This window comes from Periplaneta americana, chromosome 17, assembly GCF_040183065.1.
Source record: "Periplaneta americana isolate PAMFEO1 chromosome 17, P.americana_PAMFEO1_priV1, whole genome shotgun sequence".
Lineage (NCBI taxonomy): Eukaryota > Metazoa > Arthropoda > Insecta > Blattodea > Blattidae > Periplaneta > Periplaneta americana.
This window is the reverse complement of record NC_091133.1, coordinates 125762784-125785076: the sequence shown is the minus strand read 5'-3', so window position 1 is coordinate 125785076 and position 22293 is coordinate 125762784. Positions and strand designations below refer to the sequence as shown.

The window sequence follows — 22293 nt, the reverse complement described above, 5'->3', positions numbered from 1 at the left end:
ACTCATCTCTCCGGCATTACCATCTTCATCTCATTCAGACGCTAGACAACCTTAGCAGTTGATAAAGCGTCGTAAAATAACTGATTAAAAAAAAGACACTTGTGATCATTAGAAATTTATGTATGCATATGTTATTCAATGAACCAAAATTTTCATTTCATCTATTTATTTTCTGAATGTTATATCCTTATTTAATCAATAAATTAGTTAAGTTTCTATTATACGTTGCTAAATAATATCGGAGCTCTCTTGTTTTTATTTCTGCTTCTTTTACTTGATTCCTATTAGTGTTGATGAATGACAAGTACACAGGTTCATTCCCTCTTCCAAAGTACAGTTTTCATTGCTTCCCTTCTTCTAAATTCTACGCAGTGTTGCATGTCCTTGAATCGCGCAATAGGTGGCTGTGAGGGGAAGATGCTTATGCTTAGCAGTAGTGCTTCTGTTGCCAGGTTTCAATCAGCCTCCGCTACCTCCAGGTTTTCCGCTGCAGCGACCTATTAACAGGCAAGGTAAGATATACCTACCAGTCTTTAAGTTTATTGACTGAGACAGTCTAATGAAAATCGGAACTTCTTCACTCTCTATACATATGAAGTACAGCACATTTTACAAACATATGACAATGAGTGTTTGGGAGAAAAATCATTGGTTAACGTATCACACACAAAAAAAAAAAAGGATTTTCTAGCATGAATTTTTAATATTACTCGTAATTGAAGGCTACAGACGTAAAGGCAAAATTAAAATTACTGTAATATGGAAGTTAATAAACATTTTAATGCAACTGAAGGTATTAAAAATAAAAAAAAATAAACTGTTGCGAATGTACAGTTATATTACCGGTTGCTCTTTATGGTTGTGAAACATGGACTCTCACTTTGAGAGGGGAACATAGGTTAAGGGTGTTTGAGAATAAGGTTCTTAGGAAAATATCTGGGGCTAAGAGGTATGAAGTTACAGGAGAATGGAGAAAGTTACACAACACAGAACTGCACGAGTTCTATTCTTCACCTGACATAATTAGGAACATTAAATCCAGACATTTGAGAAGGGCAGGGCATGTAGCATGTATGGGCTAATCCAGAAATGCATATAGAGTATTGATTGGGAGGCCGAAGGGAAAAAGACCTTTAGGGAGGCCGAGACTTAGATGGAAAGATAATATTAAAATGGATTTGAGGGAGGTGGGATATGATGATAGAGACTGGATTGGTCTTGCTCAGGATAGGGAGCAATGGCGGGGTTATGTGAGGGCGGCAATGAACCTCCGGGTTCCTTAAAAGCCAGTAAGTAAGTAAGTTACGAATATAGGTCTGTAAACAGAATGAATTAATTACTGTACTTCGGGAAAACATTTAATGCAAAGCAATCGGAAAATGGAGGTTACAATATCTGGAGAAGATAGAAAGATGGTCGGAACAAATAACACTTCTCTATGACGAGATAGATATGAATGACCTAAACCCTGTTGTAAGCTATGATGATGATGATGATGATGGTGATGATAATGATGATGATGACGACGATGATGAGAGGGAGGGGAAGAGAAAAAGGATTAAAAAAGTTTCCTTTGCGAATCACACATCCTGTTATTATTATTATTATTATTATTATTATTATTATTATTATTATTATTATTATTATTATTATTATGGATCACGCCAAGCAGAAATTAATTTTGACCTTATTTGGAAACACACAGTCTCGGTCATTTTTTCCCCGTAATCGGACCAAGATTGTCTTTGAAATTTAGAAGGAAAAATTAATTTCCAGTGCTATGTCGCAAACGCGCGATTTTCTCCATATCGTTCCACCGACTTGTTTAATACGACCGTTTTAATTATGTAGGATCCACACCTGTGGGGTAACGGTTACTGCGTCTGGCCGCGAAACCAGGTGGCCCGGGTTCGAATCCCGGTCGGGGCAAGTTACCTGGTTGAGGTTTTTTCGGAGTTTTCCCTCAACCCAATATGAGCAAATGCTGGGTAACTTCCGCTTCTAAAAAAAATTATGGTTTATTTAACGACGCTCGGAACTGCCGAGGTTATATCAGCGTCTCCGGTGTGCCGGAATTTTGCTCCGCGGGAGTTGTTTTACACGCCACTAAATCTAGTGACATGAGCCTGTCGCATTTAAGCACACTTAAATACCATCGACCTGTGCCGAGATCGAACTCGAAACCTCGGTTGCAGAAGGCCAGCGCTATACCAACTTAACCACTCAGGGCGACCTTTGGGTGCTGCATCCTGGACTCATTTCGCCGACATTATTACCTTCGTCTCATTCAGACGCTAAATAACCTAAGATGTTGATAAAGCGTCGTAAAATAGCCTACTGAAATAAATACGTGGGCAGGGGCGACGTCAGCGAGAGGAGAAACTTCAGTGGACTCAGTGTCGAATCCCTCATTTCACACAATAGTGAAAATGTAGCTGCAATTCCCTTCAATCATTAATCTAGCTAGGCCTATATAGTATTTAGTTCACAAGTCAAGCATAAAAACCATGTCGTTATCACATTATCATCTATATGTTTTGTTTGATTCAACTCTGGACTCATTTCGCTGGCAATATCACCTTCATATCATTCACACGCTAGATAACCATCGCAGTTGAGAAAGCGTCGTAAAATAAACCAATTAAAACACTGAAAGTGTCTATGTATTTTGTAATGATCCTGTACATTCCCGGACGTAATGTCGCCTTTTGATTTATTGTACTAGCTTCCCCTTATATTTTCTTATTGTATCTGTGTATGTAGTCACACGAAAAGATGTCTTGCATACACATGAAGTCTGATTCTAGACATTGATTTAGACATACCTCTCGACATAACATGGAATTTGGTGATATGAAAATCACTTTCCAGTAATTTTGCAATGTTTAAACTTGTGAAATTCCAGTCTAATTACATACACGGTAGTCATTAGAACATGGATGATGGTTTCACAGATGCGTCAGAAAAGATACTGGCTCGAATCTGGAGTATTTTGGAACTAAAATGGAAACAACGCTTTACAATTGAAAGATTCAGAACCATAGTGGGCAAACGCCATTTACTAAAACGTAGAAAACAAGGGTTAAAATTAAGTTATTACCATAATTCAATGGAAACATATAGCAATTAATATAAAGTACACACATTAAAACTAAATGATATGTCAATCTTCATTAAACTATGGTATTCACTTAACTTTAACCCTTGCTTTCTCCGTTTTTAATAAATGGCGCTTGGCCCACTATGGCTCTGAACCCTTCAATTCTAGTTACGACCACCGTTGCGGATTAACGGTTAGTACGTCTGACAGTTAAACAGGCGGGACCGGGTTCAAATCTTCGTTCAGATTTTTTCTGAGGCTTTCCCTCAACCAATCGAAGCAGAATTGGTAGGTAACTTTCGGTGTTGGACCTCGGATTCGTTTTACTATCATAATTACATTTCCCCTCTTTCATAATTCTCTCCGTTCCGGCTTCCACCGAACTTGAACCCCGTAGTTTGTGGTCATTAGTTGATGGTGGTAGTGCTATGTACCGTGGACTCTCCACTGGGCTCAGGGACCGCGGTGATACTTACTCGGAAATGTAAAAGGATTTTGCAGGCTGTAGGGGAGTTTGGTGGCGGTCCGTCGGGGAAACTGTGGCGTGACATAAGACAACTTACAAAAAGATCTCAAACTGGTCGAAATTTCAATTTATTCCAATAGATTAACGTCTTGAATATTACATAAAAGTGTAATTATCTCACCCACAATTGTTTTTTTTTTTAAGTATCGGAACTGCGGTATCACGTTGCCTTCTGTACGTTATTTTGTCAGGAAATGAAGTAGGAAAAATTATAGCCTACATACTTCAACTTCAAATGCAACATAAATCAGAGAGTTCTTTCCGGTTTGCATTCGACTGCTTATCATATAAACGATGTAACTGTTGCATGCAAATCTTCTATTTCCTTATTAACAGCAAGGAATGTCCTCTTGTCTCCCTATTATTAATGACTAGTTGTCTTCAAGGTCATAAATGAAACATGCAGAGTAAATGAAACTTAATAGAACTGCAGTAGCATTCTTGTTAATAATTTTGTCATTATGACTAATATTTTCTCCTTTAAAATCTAGCAAAAAGTTAAATGCTATAGCTACTATGCATGCAACTTGAATAAGCTTATGTACTGAAAATAACGTTGAAATTATTTCTCTATATCCACTACTAACAAAACACGTAGCTCTAAATTAATTAAATTAAAAGTTTAGAACACAGTTTCTACCTAGGTACATGTTATAAGACAGTGAGATATAGTTCTAATGATTTCTTAACTCTATCTTTTAATACTTAACATCTATCTCTGTCCGAATTGTCTAGGGGAAGAAATCTTCGGTATTCATTTGTTTATACAGATATTTAACGAAACAAAAGATGCACTTCAGAAATTCCAGACTGGTTTCTAAAAGAGAACCGATACCGGTACATGATATGAATTTACAGTTAATGAAATTCATAAGAATGGCAACCTTAGTCATTTGTTTTATATAATTATTTTATTTTCTTACTGAGTTTTTACTTAATTGTAAAATAAACTTATTGGAGCAACACAAGATACAGCATTTTCAATAATATCACAATGTTCTAAAACGTCTATAATGCCTCTTTCCATTTAGAAGTTCTCCCATCAATAACTTCCCAACCGTTACATTTCGGACATAGGTATATCAGGTTAAATAGATGTAGATCAACCCGAACTACATTACCCTGAAGTATTTTACATTCCTCTTAAGACACCCTGTATAAAGTTTCATTTCTTTGTATTACATCCATACAAGCAAAACAAATTATGTTCCGAAAGAAATTAAAAACAAAACTGAATTACAATGCATAGACCTATCCATGTAAGAAGTGCACTTTCAAATGTTGCAACATGTAATCTAACTCGGACTACAAAAACTAACTTAAGGGGTTAGGTACAGCTTACAGCAGTCACATTTTTTGAAATATTCAAAATTTTTTTCCTCCATTACTGTATATTGTACAATAGTGAAAAGTGATAAGTGCAAAACAATGTCCTTCCGCTATATGAAAAAAAAATATTTATATTTTTCTTTCAAAATTCAAAATGATGACAGTTCGCTGTGCAGTGATGAAGCGTTTCCCTCATAACTCATAAACTTGTTAACTTTTTCATATTCTCTATCTTTTATTTTATTGCTGACACCTATGTTTACAATATCATGCTCTTTCAACTACATTCCTTAATAAATAATATTTTTTTTTATTTTGTGTTAGAAGAAAATATTGATATTTGACAATTTTTTAAATGGATTTATTTTTTTATCAGACAATCTATCAAAGATACAGAAGTGATCTTGAATCATATTGTAGATATGACATGCATAAATACACACAAAAATTTCATTTTTGAGTTATGTGGGAAACGCTTCATCACTGCACAGTGAACTAAATTTTGGGGGGGGGGGGGGAAAGTAAATAATTTTGTTAAAATCGTAAAAATATTTTTTTTTTCATATAGCAGAAGGACAGTGTTTTACACATACTAATTTTCATTATTGTACAAGATACAATAATTGAGAAAAAAAATGTTAAATATTTAAAAAATTTTACTGCTGTAAGCTGTACCTAACCCCTTAGTGTAACGTTGTTGCCAATATTAATTTTATATCGATATGAATAAAAACAAGGTATAATATATGATAAACTTACGTTTAATTATAATATTCAATTTACAACAACAAAATTTTTTATCGTCGCAGCAGTATGTTAAAATGGTATAGGATTTAATGTTTCTAATGGGATTTATTTATTTACGAAATGCATAACGATTGGATATGAAGTCACTGGATTGTGTTACAGATGAAATCACGGTGCACACTTTGGAGGCAGTGGATGAGAACACCGTGAAACTCGTATTTTCTGTTCCTCCGGTTCTAGTTGGCTTACATGGCAGAGTTGAGCTACGCTACACTTCAGACACCCAGTAAGTACACGCAGTTGCTAGGTAGCTAAGAGATAATTTGTAGAAACAAAAGCCGCCCTAAATAAGGGTTCGAAAGATCGGCCTACTAATCAATTCATAAAGAATAATAAGTAAACAAAACAATTTTGTGACACTTGGAAAGAAAAAGAAAAAACATTAATGATCCAATCGACAATCGACCGTCAGACATAATTAGCGATGACGGTAGTTGGCCAGGACAAGACCGGCCTTTACATGCGCGAGCCAGGCCTTAAAACGTACAAAACAATATTTTTATCATTTACAAATTGTTATTTTGTAAAAATTTCCTCAAATTTATAATCCGAATGCATGTATATATATCAAATAGGAATCACGAGAGGTCACGGGTTCAAATTCTGCTTGAGACAAGTTACCTGGTTGAGTTTTTTTTTTACAGCAGTAAAATTTTGGAAATATTCAACATTTTTTTTCTCCATTACTGTATCTTGTACAATAATGAAAATTGATATGTATAAAACACTGTTCTTCTGCTATATGAAAAAAATATTTTTACGATTTAAAAAAAATTATTTACATTTTTTTTTTTAATTCAGTTAAATATGCAGTGATCAAGCGTTTTCCACATAACTCAAAAACTATCCAACATTCTGTGATGAAATTTTTTGTCTGTATTTATGCATGTCATATGTAAAATATGATGCAAGATCACTTCTCTATCTTTGATAGATTGTGTGATAAAAAATAAATTCATTTTAAAAAATGGCCATATATCAGTTTTCTCTTTTAACACAAAGTAAAAAAATATTATTTATTAAGGAATGTAGTTGAAAGAGCATGATATTTTAAACATGAGTTTCAGCAATAAAATAAAAGAGAGAGATCATAAAAAAGTTAACAGGTTTATGAGTTATGAGGGAAACGCTTCATCACTGCACAGTAAACTGCCACCATTTTGAATTTTGAAAAGAAAATAGAAATATTTTTTTTAAATCGCAAAAATATTTTTTTTTTTTCATATAGCATAAGGACAGCGTTTTACACATACCAATTTTCATTATTGTACAAGCTACAGTAATGGAGGAAAAAAATGTTGAATATTTCCAAAAATGTGACTGCTGTAAGCTGTACCTAACCCCTTAAGAGCAAAACGCTGGATAATCTTCGGCGATGGACCCTGGACAAATTTCGCTGGCATTATCATCTTCATTCTGATTGAGGTTCTGGCTGATATGTACATCTATTATCAGGCAGTACTTTTCACTTGACAATATGTGTCAGAGGAAGAACAATTGTTAGTATACATCTGAAGTCTGTTTGGTGCAATATGTTACTAGTCGGCGATGTATGCAATGGAGGGGGAAAGGAACTGACCTCCCTACCCCGTTATCTCCTAGCCTAGTTGCCTCATAAGTGGTGCCATATTGGTATCACTTGTGGGGTTCAGATCTGTCTTCGGACAGTTGACTAAACAATAACCAGTGACGAATATTAATGTCATGAAGGGTGTGTAATAGTGACAAATTATAAATATGTAAAATGTATAACAACACTTTAGAGTGAAAATTAAAATAATAACAAAGCGTCGACCAGTGATATTTCCAGAGTTTGAAGTAAAATCAGCTATATCTTAAAATAACTAGTTAAATATTCTTTCATTGGCAGTTTTTTAAAATATAACAATCAAACTTATTTTTTAAACAGTTACATAGGCTTACACGTAAGTACGCTGGAGGAATTTAAAGCTTTTACTAAAATTTTGAAGTTCAATTTACATAAATTGTATGTATGTATGTATGTATGTATGTATGTAGGTATGTATGTAGGTATGTATGTATGTAGGTATGTATGTATGTATGTAGGTAGGTTTGTATGTAGGTATGTATGTAGGTAGGTATGTAGGTATGTATGTATGTGGGTATGTATGTATGTATGTAGGTAGGTATGTGTGTATGTATGTATGTATGTAGGTATGTATGTAGGTAGGTATGTAGGTAGGTATGTGTGTATGTATGTATGTATGTATGTATGTAGGTATGTGTGTATGTATGTATGTATGTAGGTATGTATGTATGTATGTATGTATGTATGTATGTATATATGTATGTAGGTAGGTTTGTGTGTATGTATGTATGTAGGTATGTATGTATGTATGTGGGTATGTATGTATGTAGGTAGGTATGTGTGTATGTATGTAGGTATGTATGTAGGTATGTGTGTATGTAGGTATGTATGTAGGTATGTGTGTATGTATGTATGTAGGTATGTATGTATGTAGGTATGTATGTAGGTATGTAGGTATGTATGTATGTAGGTATGTATGTATGTATGTATGTAGGTATGTATGTATGTAGGTATGTATGTGTGTATGTATGTATGTATGTAGGTATGTGTGTATGTATGTACGCATGTAGGTATGTATGTGTGTATGTATGTATGCAGGTAGGTATGTAGGTATGTATGTAGGTATGTATGTATGTATGTATGTAGGTAGGTATGTATGTATGTAGGTATGTAGGTATGTATGTATGTATGTATGTATGTAGGTAGGTATGTAGGTATGTAGGTATGTAGGTATGTATGTGTGTATGTATGTAGGTATGTATGTTGGTATGTATGTATGTAGGTATGTGGGTATGTATGTATGTAGGTATGTAGGTATGTATGTATGTAGGTATGTATGTAGGTATGTATGTATGTAGGTATGTATGTATGTGTGTATGTATGTATGTAGGTATGTATGTAGGTATGTAGGTATGTATGTATGTATGTAGGTAGGTAGGTATGTATGTATGTAGGTATGTATGTGTGTATGTATGTATGTAGGTAGGTATGTGTGTATGTATGTATGTATGTATGTATTTTTTTTAAACTGCATGTTCCATTACTACTATAAGTAATACTACATGCGTAAGTTGACCTTTGTCACAAAATGATTAAGTTAAATCCTTATTGTAGAGAGTCTAAGTCTATACTATTGGCAAATTTTTCTAAATGTTTTACATAGGTTACTCCCAATTCGTTCTTTTCAACAGGCCACTTCCCTCCACTCATAATTACACAAGCTTTTAATGTTTCCCTTTGTGTTTTTAGTTTCTCACATACATATATTATGTGGTCGACAGATTGTTCCCCACCTTCACACACGCACATTGGACTATCTTTAATTCTGAATCGGTGGAGATAACTATTGATTCTTCCGTGCCCGGTCAGCAGTGTAGCCAGGTTTGGTGACATACGTATTTTTAATTTGAGTCTCTCTTGAATACTAGGGAAGAACGATTTAGTAAGGAGGCCTTTGTTAGTGGATTCCCATTCCTCTTTCCATCTTTCCTCGGAGATGGCTGCTAGCTGATGTTTGACTGCACTTATTGGGATGTTGGCGTAGCAGATCTGTAGGTCGCCGTCGCTTGCTGCCTGCTTCGCTAGACGATCTGCCATCTCGTTGCCATAATTCCCAACGTGAGCTTTCACCCAGCAGAAGTCCACCTTCCATCCATCCTTCTCCAACAGTCGCAGGTTCCTCCTGATGTCGTCGATGAGGCTGTGGTGATTGCGTCCGTTCCTTAGGGAGTCGAGGGTGGTTTTGCTGTCGGTGTATATAGCTACTCTTCTTTCATCAGTTTTTGTAACGGTTTCAAGTCCTTTAATGTGGTCTATGGCTTTCTGGATGGCAAGTTTCTCAGCTTGGTTATTTGAGCATCTGGGAGATAGTTTGAATTGTAGTCTCTGTCTTGTTTCATCGTCGCAAAAAACTATTACTCCTGCCCCAACCCCTTGTTCACTCTTGCTTCCATCCGTAGAGATTTCGTATGCATATTGTTGGTTTTCCCGTGTTTGCGTGATTTCCACAAGTTCTGCTGGGTGTGTCCAATTATTGTACGGTGTATAGTGGTCGATGTTGAGATCCCCGTACCTATTTGTTGTTTTTCCATAGTGCAAGTCTACAACCTCTTGGATCTTAAAGGCAATAGGTGTATGCCCTGTAACAACGCACAGTGCTTCATATGAAGTAGTGCGGAAGGATCTCGCTATTCTTATGTTGATTAGCCTCTGCACCCGCTTAAGTTTCTGGAGGTTGTATTTCTTCTCCAAAGCTTTGGACCAAATTGGAGCTCCGTACAACAGCAATGGCAGAACTGCTCCTTTATATATGATTCTCAAGGCTTTATCATTTAGTCCCCAATTTATTTTGGCAGTTCTGGAGAGAGCGTTCACCAAGCTTATGCACTTTTGTGAAATGTATGTAATGTGCTCATTGAAGGTGAATCTTTTGTCTATGACGATACCCAGATATTTGATTTTGTCGACTTGTTCCAGCTTTCTCCAGTTGAAGTAGATGTGTATGTTTTTGTTCTCTCTGCGTTTCCTCCGTGTAATTAGCATTGCTTTAGACTTTTGCTCGTTAAATCTGGCTTTGTTGTTTTTAGCCCAGGCCGATATCTTTTGTAATTCAATATTCATGCAGTTTTCAGCTTCCAGTATAGTGCTGCCCCTTGTGAGTACTATGACGTCGTCGGCGAAAGCTATAACTTTGGTTTTATTGGTGTAGTCTAGTCCGAGTAATGTGTCATATTGAATGTTCCAAAATCCAGGCCCACAACAGGACCCTTGAGGGCATCCTTTGGTCACTGTCTTTTCCAGCTGTATGTATGTATGTAGGTAGGTATGTGTGTATGTATGTATGTATGTAGGTATGTATGTGTGTATGTATGTATGTAGGTATGTATGTGTGTATGTATGTATGTAGGTATGTATGTATGTATTTATTCACACCTCAAATGCGTATATACCCGGTGGCAGTGGTAACTAATTACACTCAATAATGACAATTAATAATAAACACAACTAATAAAAATACAATTAATATTAAATTATTAATAATACTAATAATAATTAATAATAATAATAATAACAATAACAAGGAGGATCCTAAATTAAATGAAGCACGATCACTTAAAATAACATTTAAAGTAAATGTAATTTGTATCTTAACCCTAAGTTCGAACTAAAACCCACGAATATATAAGATATGTTCATACATGCACTAATACCTTTCAGCACTACATTCATTTCGCTGACAACTCACTCACTGCACTGGAACTACGACGCATTTCACTGATTCTATCCTGATTTCACTAACACTTCAAAAACATTTGACTGTTCAAATACTTTGCACTGCCACTATAAACTACAAAACTCCACTGACACACTTCACTGCTAACACACTTCACACTTCACTGACACAACACCCTTCACACCTCTTCAATGATACAACACTTCAAATAACAAAATACCAATTACACTCTTTAAATAGTGTGTATAAATTGTCATTATTTAAGTACCAGTGAAATAAGTATATTTAACCAGTTTTCTCAATTTAAAAAACCTGAAAGAACAACTATCCAATTTTTTTTTAATGTATTAAGAAGTGGCTGTACAAATAATCTTTAGAAAATTATGATTTCTTGCTGAAATAAATATGAAAATGAAAGTTTAAAATGTAATATAATTGGAAATAGATATTAGGCCTTATAGGAAAATTACAGTTTAAAATGTAATATAACTGATATATATATATATATATATATATATATATATATATATATATATATATATATATATATAGGAAAATTAAAGTTTAAACTGTAATATAATTTAAATAATTTTTATATTATGAAATAGACAAAAGAAAATTACTTTCTACATTTACGTAATTTTTTTTTTTGCGCCAAATAAATTACTACTAGGCTACGTTGCATTAAATGCATGTAGAAACTTAATGTTGTTTTCTACACACCACTCTCTTTTTCGTATCTTAAAAGATTCCAGGAGCCCCAGCTTGGAGGTGAAGAGAGTGAAGAGAGTCGATTTGACTAATTAGGCTCTCCAGACTTCACCGAAATTCACCGCAATGTTAGATATCAGTTCTATCAGGGTTTTTAACCCGATCAGAGACCGGGAAGTCCCAATTAACCTTTGCCCCCTAAAGAAAAGTATAATGAACATAATACATTAGGGAAAATATAAAGATAATGAATACTATGATAATAATAATTATGAAAATGTCGAAGATTAGAAAAGTAGAAGAGTTCTTCTGCATTCAAGAAAATATTGCAACTTCGAAACTCAGGATTTCAAATAACTTGGATTTCCTTGCTTCCGCAGTAACAACGACCCTGCGTCGTGGGAGCAGCAGGTGTTGGCGCCACCTGGGGACCTGATCGCCACGCAGCAGCTGGAGTTCGAACTCGGCGACCTGCTCCCGGACACGCAGTACAAGATCAAGATCACCGTCATCCTGCGCGATCTGCACAACTCCCCTTCCAGCAGGGTCCTCACTGTCCACACGCCCCCATCAGGTAGTAACAAACACAACCCAGCAGGGTCCTCACTGTCCACACGTCCCCATCAGGTAGTAACAAACACAATCCAGTAGGGAGATTTGTCCTATTTCTGACCGCCCGCGGTAGTCTCTCTACTTATACTTCGTCCCATAATATCTGACAGGCGACGTAAACATTGCCGGCAGAGGAGGAGAGAAGTATAATTATAGTCCCGTCGCTCTAATTTCCGGCAGCCAATCGCGTTGCAGGTCGGCTACATTTAAACGTGTGCGTCCTGTGATTCGCTTATGAAGACGTTATTCATTTCTTAAGGCTCGATAAATACTTAATATAATCGCCCGCCATTTTGGCTCTTTCGTTGGCGTCCGCAGAAAGCACACGAGGACGTTATTTGCCGCTCAATTATTCGCTGAATTACAGTGCGTTTGATTTATTATCATAGGAGCTATGACATGATAATGTTTAACGGTGTGGCAAATAGATTCCTCGTATGGTAGTTCGGCAACGAAAGAACAAAAATAGCGAACGATACTACCTACCTAGACTTTATAGAGCCTTCACTTCCTAAGACGTGAGCAAAGAGGAGGAGTCACGCCGGAATAACAGCGTCGCGACTATAGATGGAGATACGCAACAACAGGCCATCCGGCATTTTAAAAAAATTGAGATAGCCTATTTGCACAAATCTGTTGTTGGTTGGATTATTTAACTCGGAAAACATCAAGAATGCGATATCTGTACTCTTGTGCCATTTATAAGCAAAATTCGTTTGTTGAATAAAATTATTTATTTATTTATTTATTTATTTATTTATTTTGCTTTGCAATATTAACACATCAGCTGGTCTGTTATTAAAAATCGGTTAGTATTTTTTATTATTATTTGTGCTATTTTTTGTAACAGTATGAATGTTACAATACTTCTTGTATAAAATATTTAATAAATAAAAAAACTTATTCAATGGTCAATATCTCGAAAATATGTTTTTGTCGGGTGTCTCTTACTGCGTAACTCCATCCAATTGGCGGGTGTGTGGAAAAGGTACGTTAAGTCCAAAATTTAACAGCATCCTCTTACATTTAAACCAATTTAGATTCTTAAATCAAAATTGACTTTCATGTATTTTTAAGGAACATTAACAATACTCTAGCAAACGCCATAACAGGATCACTAATTAAAAATACACAAATGAGAATTTTGGGGAACTATTTAAACTTAAAAAAAAAAAATCATTTTTTCTCGAAAACAAACTTTTGGAGTTAACGCACTTATCCCATCCACCCGATAATTGCTATTCAACCAATGGCAGAGGTCTCATTCCACGCTTGTCTTGAAGTTGGGCGGTCTGAAGCGTTCTACCCCCGCGAAACGGGGGGTCATGTGACAGTTACTTAATGGACTCTTCTTTACGTTATCTTAAACGATTGTTTAATTCCGTACAGCAAATACTTTCAAGAAAAAAGCCTAAGAGTAAAAGTCCAGCCATTAGCCACTCAGACGGACAGTACCTGTCTGCTTTGTTGACTAAAATAGTTATAGAATATAAATAGTTATAAATATTTCACTGTATGATGCCTAAAAACAGATGTTTACGTTTTTTTTAAAAAGAAAGACGCGTTGAGGAGCCGACGAAAAGTGCATCTTTGTATTTAATGAAGAAAATATTCTATTGGCTTCAAGTGAAAGTGAACTATGTTGTTGTTTTCTAATGCCAGGCGTTTGACAATAAAGTCATTTGACCTCTTGCACTCCAATATTTTTCAAAGATATTATCATGACCAGCCAATGAAGCACAGATTTTGAGGTGTTCCGAATCCATTTCTTGGTTTGAGTTGCACAATGGGCAGTTAGGGAACTGATATATTCCAATTCTATGCAGGTGTTTGGCCAAACAATCATGGCCAACAATCTATTCAATACCTAATTCCCTCTCTACCCCTTCCTACCCAGTCCTCTGACTGCACTCTTACTTTCTTCGACCCCGACGGCATTAGAGCATTCGAGGCCCAGGGGTTCATTTCCCTTTCCTCCCTCCTCTTTCTACTTTTCTGTTCCTAGTGCTGACCTGCTATGGCACTAAAATCGTCCTCCAGTGGCTTAAGGAGGGAAAGCTGGTGATCAACAAGATCTCCCAGCTAGGTCCAATGGACCCGTCGACCAACAGCAGGTGTGGTCCTCCAGACATTCTGGGGGTTGTGTGTGAATGAAGTAGCCACCAAAACGTTAAAATATGGTGTTCACTTAAATCGGCTACAACTTGCCATTTTCACTCCAATATGAAATGAGCACCATTAAGTGAAATATGTGAACCGGTATTTCCATCTGTGTTACCTTCATAGTTCTGTTAGTGTGAGTCAATGAATAAAACTGTTGAATGTGAAATCAAACAAAAAAGATGGTAAACTACATACAATTGAAGATCTCAGTACAATAAGTGGGTTATGAACCAAAAGGCAACTTTTCAGGGGAGCAAAAACAAAGTTTCTATTCACTTTATTTTTTGGAACAGCATATTACATGAACTTCAGTTTCAAATACTACAAATGGGTTTATGAGAGAACCAATGACAAATTCTGATTCTATGGGCCGGGAATAGTATGAAAGTTTGAAAATTCGAAAATGCCATATTTGGTCGATAACCCACTTATTGTTCTGAGGTCTTCAACTATTATGATGTACTGAAGTAAAAGGTAAAAGGTAAAAAGGTAAAGGTATCCCCGTAACATGCCATGAAGGCACTTGGGGGCATGGAGGTAGAGCCCCATGCTTTCCATGACCTCGGCACTAGAATGAGGTGGTGTGGTTGGCACCACGCTCTGACCGCCTTTTACCCCCGGGAAAGACCCGGTACTCAATTTTATAGGAGGCTGAGTGAACCTCGGGGCCGTTCTGAAAGTTTGGCAACGAGATGATATTTCCGTGCAGAAATTCTGCATTACCATATGATCAAGGATGGATAGAACAGAGAAAAATTCTCTCCGACACCGAGATTCGAACGCGGGTTTTCAGCTCTACTTGCTGATGCTTTATCCACTAAGCCACACCGGATTCCAGTCCCGATCCCGGATCGAAACCCCTCAGTTTAAGCTCTACCTCTCAGTTTTCCCTATGGTGGCCTACCCTCATGTACTGTGTCACAGAATATGTGACAGTGGCACAATGTCCTACAGTATGTACAGAGGTGCACTCATTACGAGTGACTAAGTGGCCGGGATCCAAAGGGATGAGTGCCGTCTTGAATCACTAAGTGATTACTTACGCATATCATATTATTATGATGTACAGAAGTACATATGATATTTCCGTGCAAGAATTCTGCGTTACCATATGAAGAAGGATGGATAGAACAGAGAAACATTCTCTCCGGCACCGTTGTTTTAAATGTATTTCGATCTTACTCGGGGTGGTGTATTTTGTAAAGTATGTGAAATGAATTTAATAATGACCTTGAAGCTGTTTAAAAACCAGGTGTGGCATTCAGATTAGTGCCCGTAAAAACTGTAGAAAAACTACTGGGAAACGCATTAATCTAATTTAGATTGGTACTAAATTTAGGCGGTTTATGCAAAACGATATTTACCACAGGCTTTATGTGACAATTTTACAGATAAGGATAGTTCATATCCCAGATCACATATAGATTGCTCATTCCTATGTTAAAATCGGTAGCACTTTGAAGAGAACAACCGCCAGGATCGCCACCGTCCGCCTAAACGAACACGAGATGGCAGTACAGTCGCTAATGCAATTCAAATGGGAGTTATGACGTGACTCCTTATGTAACAACTAGATGGCAGCATAGTAAACCTGACAAAAGTTGTTACTGTCAAAGCCTATAACGCAGAGCAATCTGGGTATATATGAACTAGGTTCAATTGTTAATTGTTATGTTTTATTTAACGACGCTCGCAACTGCCGAGGTTATAACAGCGTCGCCGGTGTGGCGGAATTTTTGTCCCGCAGGAGTTCTTTTACATGCTAGTATATCTACTGACATGAGCCTGTCGCATAACCTAAGCTGTTGATAAAGCGTCGTAAAATAACCTACTAAAATAAAAAAAATGAGCCTGTCGCAATTAAGCACATTTAAATGCCATCGACCTGACCAGGGATCGAACCCGCAACCTCGGGCATAAAAGGCGAGCGCTATACCAACTCGCCAACCAGGTCGTCTCCAGGTTCATATTCACCATATTTTGGATAACAAAAATTAACATTTTTTAGACTAAGTTAATGCCTGTATTAACATTTAACAAATATAAAGGAATGCAAAAGGTAAAGGTAAAGGTGTCCCCGTAACATGCCATGAAGGCTCTTGGGGGGGCATGGAGGTAGAGCCCCATGACCTCGGCACTAGAATGAGGTGATATTGTCGGCACCACGCTCTGACCGCCTTTTACCCCCGGGAAAGGTCCAGTACTCAATTCTATAGGAGGATGAGTGAACCTCAGGACCGTTCTGAAAGTTTGGCAACGACAAAAAAATCCTGTTACCACCTGGGATCGAACCCCGGACCTTCCAGTCCGTAGCCAGCTGCTCTACCAACCAGCTCTGCTACCCGGCTGCCATGAAGCAATGCAAGCTTTATTTAATTAATTAACCTCATTTTTTGTGTTCACTTTTATATATACTGCGTTTTTAGGTAAGATCAGAATTATTTATTGGTGTTTTTTTTTCTCCCACCTCTTTCCCACCAGTTATTACCCCCCCCCCCCCACCAGTGAAGAGGTCTGAATTCAACACTGCAAGACAGATTGAAATCTTTCTGTGTCTAACATATAAGACGAGCTTAGTATACGCTTGACTTGTTAATATAACGATTATTACTATAATAAAAAGTCCCGTACGATCTTTGTCTTATACAATAATTATATTATTTCAGCCACACCAGCAACCACACTGCCGCCACAGATCCCGGTGGACGTTGGCCTCACAGTGGTGGAAGTGAACGCCACCTGGGCCAGACTTATCTGGCGCAAGTTCACAGAGTTCGAGCTTCAGTTTATAGATGGCGTACAACTGCGGTACAAGGAGAAGGAAGGCAAGGTAAGACGATGCAACTTCCGCACGTCTCTACTACTTGAAACGCTGTCAACTCTATTATTGTCTGAACGTGGATATGAGATATTGCGGTGAATTAAAGTAATTGCTGCTTGCATTACCTCTTCTGTGCGATGATGTGTGTTGTACCACAGTCTAATGTATGAAGAGTCAACTGCAAGAATGATGGATGTCATTTGGAATACATTTTGCAAGAGAAGCAATTGAAAGTTTGAAATGCTTAGCGCTCGAAGCTTAACTGTGATTTTCCGATCATTACTGGACGATGACTATCAGTGTTAATGCCATATAACTCTGTATGTACATTCTATATGTCTTAAGCTATGCATTGACAGTCTTGGTTCATTTTCGACAAGAAAGTGACATCCATCATTCTTGCAGTGGACTCTTCATATACAGTCACGAAGCTCAATACGTAGTAAATATGCATACACAGATAGTTGCTACCCACTAGGATCGCTAATATCGCCTCATTACAGACAATGCGAAATAGTACCGGCACAGTCAATTGTTTCAAGCACCCTCACAACTCAAGCTTCGTGACTGTATATAGTAGGCTGTGGTTGTACTTTCAACCAAACTATAGTTCCACCATATCGAATCACCTGAGATGAGATATTAAGATTATTTTTGCATATGAGGGAATGTATGAAATGTGTAATTTACCAGATACGAAAAAACAATGAAAATACGTTTTTTGTACACCAGCAATATAAACAGTCTTTTATTGTATAATTTCAAGGGAAAAATGTTCTGGGGCCGGGTATCGATCCCGGAACCCTTCGCCTAGCGCACGAATGCTCTACCGACTAAGCTACTCAGGAACTACACCCGACACCGTTCCAATTTTTAACTTTATATCCACACAACTCAAGTGGGCTGACAAGGTGCCAGAAACCCAACTTTGCGTGCACACAAACTCTATGTGACTTGAATTGTGGTTTTCTGTTAACGTACCTACCGTACAGTGACGTAGCCAATATATTATGCAAATCTGGCTTTCAGGTAAAGCTTCCTGTGAAGCAGACTTGTATAATTTCAAGGGAAAAATTGATCCGAGGCCGGGTATCAATCCCGGGACCCTTCGCTTAGCACACGAATGCTCTATCGACTGAGCTACCCAGGAACTACATCCGACACCTTCCCAATTTTCCCATTGAGCTTCACTTGAAAGCCAGATTTACAGTCTTTCATTGTTGCTAAAAATCGTGAAATAAAATTGTCATAGCAACAATTACGTCATTAAATAGTTTGTATTTATAACAATGCGACGCCATAATGTCAATATTAAATGAAATAAAGAATTTTTAAATTAAAATAAATAGCATTTCATTAATCTATAACGCAATCTTACTTCTGAACATTAAAAGAAGGTTCAAAAAAGAAATGTAACTTAAAATTTAATCAACTGATCTGTTCTGATAGTTATGATCAAATAAAACTATCCACCGAATGAAAAGATAAAATTTAAACAATTAAACTGTTCGGATAGATATGCTAGAACCACTGTTTCTGAAATATTTTTCGTTTTCTCATTCTCAAATAATGCAATAAATTTCTTGTACTCTCTTTCATAGCTTTCACGGCTTTTTTTTTTAATTAAATTCAATCCAGCTTCAGAAGCTTCTTCTAAAACAGGCCAGCACGAGGTTTGCGCTCTCCGAGTCGGCTCACAGCTCGCGAGCGGAATGTGAATATTGGCTGCTCTGTATAAGGGTGGACTGGAAGAAGGGGTGATCTCGTACTAGTACGAGTGTTCATGAAATGAATTCCCGTTCAGTGTTTACAAAACTATCTCGGACTATTATTAATTAATAAAGAAATATTTATTTTACAGAAATAATAGAAATTCTATAGCTACTTAAATATACAACATCATTTTGTTATATTTTTATTTATCAGAACACCAAAACGGGGTTTTATGCTGTTGGCAGCTGAAAGGAACAGTAGCCTACTGATCGTAATGAAACATCAGTTACAGATGTTCGATGTCTGCCTTTATTAATGTCGCTTCGTGGAGAGAGATTTAATGTCGCTATATTGAAAGGAGTTTTAACGTCGCTACGATGGAACTTCAATTTTTATTTTAGTAGGTTATTTTACGACGCTTTATCAACTGCTTAGGTTTGGAACTTCAATGCGACTACGTGGAAAAAGTTTCCAGTTTCGCTACTTCACAAAGACCTTCGATCGGGCTACGAGATAAAGAGCTTTAATGTCGCTATATTGAAAGGAGTTTTAATGTCGATACGATGGAACTTCAAAGCAACTACGTGGAAAAAGACTTCAATTTCGCTACTTCATAAAGAGCTTCAATCACGCTACGAGACAACGAACTTTAATGTCACTTCGTTGAAAGGCGCTTTAACGTCGCTACATTGAAAGGAGTTTGAATGTCGATACGATGGAACTTCAAAGCAACTACGTGGAAAAAGACTTCAATTTCGCTACTTCATAAAGAGCTTCAATCACGCTACGAGACAACGAACTTTAATATCACTTCGTTGAAATGCACTTTAACGTCGCTACATTGAAAGGAGTTTGAATGTCGCTACAATGGAACTTCAATGCAACTACATGGAAAAAGATTCCAATTTCGATACACGTTAAAGAGATTCAATCGCGCCACGAGAGAACGAGCTTTAATGTCGCTGTGTTGAAAGAAGCTTTAATGTCGCTACATTGAAAGGAGCTTTAACGTCGCTACGATGGAACTTCAATGCGACTACGTGGAAGGAGGGAGAGAAAAAAATGTTACATTTTAAATGAGGCAATCCGCGTGCTTAAACTCGAACCCAAAAAAGGAACTCAATAAATCTCGAACCCAGCTACATAACATGAAACCCGCTACCTTGCGGCAATGTAAGAGAACAGTAAAGAACATGTCGGATTGTGGCGTAATAGCACATTATGCAACGAGCCTATAATGGTAGTAATTAAGACGCGAGGATGTTTATGAAACGAGCGCAAGCGAGTTTCATAATTTTCATACGAGCGTCTTAATTACCATTATAGGCAAGTTTCATACGACTTTTTATGCTCGACCATATTTCTAGCTTGAAATTATTAATAATGTAGGAAACAGAAAACGGATGTAGGTAAATTCTCATTTTTAAATAGAACTATAAATGATTGGAATGACCTACCTGCAGCGGTCTTTGAGGGCTGTCCTTCCTTAAGGAGATTCAAGAATAATTTAAAAAGTTGTATATAAAATGAAAATTAAAATTGAGGTGACATTCAACATTTAATTTTTTAAGGTGACATGTATTTATCTAGGCTGACGAGTTTAATTTCTTGGTTTGAATTGTAAATTATTTAAAAATAGCGTGTAAGAGGGCCTTAGACTAGAAATGTTTAGTTTAAATGTAGTTCTGTTTATAAGTATGCATAAGGATGTAATTATTTGACTTATTTGAACTGTTGTATCAGTGAAGCGAGGTGAGTCAGTGAAGTTATGGTTTTACAGTGCAGTGAACAGTTCCGATCAGTGATAATTTATAGCGTCAATGAAATGTGTTCTATAGTGTCAGTGAAATGTGTTGCAGAGTGTCAGTGAAATGTGTGCTAAAGTGCCAGTGAAATGCGTCATCGTGCCACTACAGGGAATGAGATGAGAGTAAAGTGAAAGACTATTGAAACTTATGTAGGGCCTATACATAATTATGTAGGTTGTATTGTAAAATTAGGTATTTTATTTTATGTTTTATTATTATTGTGTTAAATTGTATTGTGTATTCTTATTGTATTGTGTGTAAAATTGTATATGTGTTGTAAAATTGTATTGTGTATTGTAAATTTTATTGTGTATTAGTTATCATTTTATTGTGTATTGATTATATTGTATATACCACTGCCACCGGGTGCCTGCCCACTTGCAGTATAAATAAATACATACATACATAAATATTCATGTTATTGTTATGTGAGTGAGTGCAATAGCCTACCTCATGAATTGTGAGATGTGCGCAGACGCGAAAGTATTAATTTTTCCGGGAAACGAATGTCGACGACCTTGATATAATCTAGAGTAAGATAAACATTAGTCTTGATACAACCTTGAAATTGAATTCGACATTGAAAAACGAGATGACAAATTGAATTTATTTGAATATTATTTACAATTAACGCTAATTATTGTAGTAACAGAACATAACTTTCTGCGACAGTATTGGATTTCCAGCCTCCGTGACCTTTCGATAGTTGTCTTTCGATTGCATATCCGAGAATAATCGAAAACCTGAACTTTAATGACATGCATTAAAGGGCTGCTAGCAGGTGTATAATTACTACATTTCGGCATGGTCGAGCATAAAGAAATTAAACTACATGGTAACGTGAGGGAGGCAACTAATACTGAGCAAACAATTTAAGAAAAGAGAAAAGGGGAAAATCGTGTAAAGGAGGCAGGACAAGGGTTCAAGGTTGGTGGCGTAAGCCTACATCACACTGTTATACACCTTAATTTTTTTATAATGTGCAATTTAATAATTGTAATATTTATAACTCTTCGTGTCACACAGGTATATGCAGCAACGCCTCTGATCCATCGGGCAGTGACAAGCTACACGTTGGAAGACATGCGACCTCACACCGAGTACGAAGTGGGGATCTTCTTCATCCCGTTCCCTGGACAGACGACGGAGCTCATGGATGAGCACAACGCTATGATTCTTACTGCAGACGTGCATGGTGAGTTCGATACCATACTCTTTGTGATAGTACTTACTTACTTACTTACTGGCTTTTAAGGAACCCGTAGGTTCATTGCCGCCCTCACATAAGCCCGCCATTGGTCCCTATCCTGTACAAGATCAATCCAGTCTCTACCATCATATCCCATCTCCCTCAAATCCATTTTAATATTATCTTCCCATCTACGTCTCGGTCTCCCCAAAGGTCTTTTTCCCTACGGCCT

General features: G+C 36.9%; 1 protein-coding gene across 3 annotated transcripts in view; it reads left to right on the top strand.

The window, feature by feature from the left end:
* Positions 1-22293, top strand: part of LOC138692694 (putative epidermal cell surface receptor) — a 420391-nt gene that overhangs the window by 334277 nt on the left and 63821 nt on the right. For 2 of the 3 annotated variants that reach the window (XM_069815825.1, XM_069815824.1), the window contains exons 8-12: positions 453-512; positions 5865-5988; positions 12136-12329; positions 17197-17360; positions 21899-22067. In XM_069815825.1, coding sequence (XP_069671926.1) covers positions 453-512; positions 5865-5988; positions 12136-12329; positions 17197-17360; positions 21899-22067 — 711 coding nt within the window. The remainder of the gene's footprint in view (positions 1-452; positions 513-5864; positions 5989-12135; positions 12330-17196; positions 17361-21898; positions 22068-22293) is intronic. The other variant, XM_069815826.1, reaches the window with a different exon arrangement.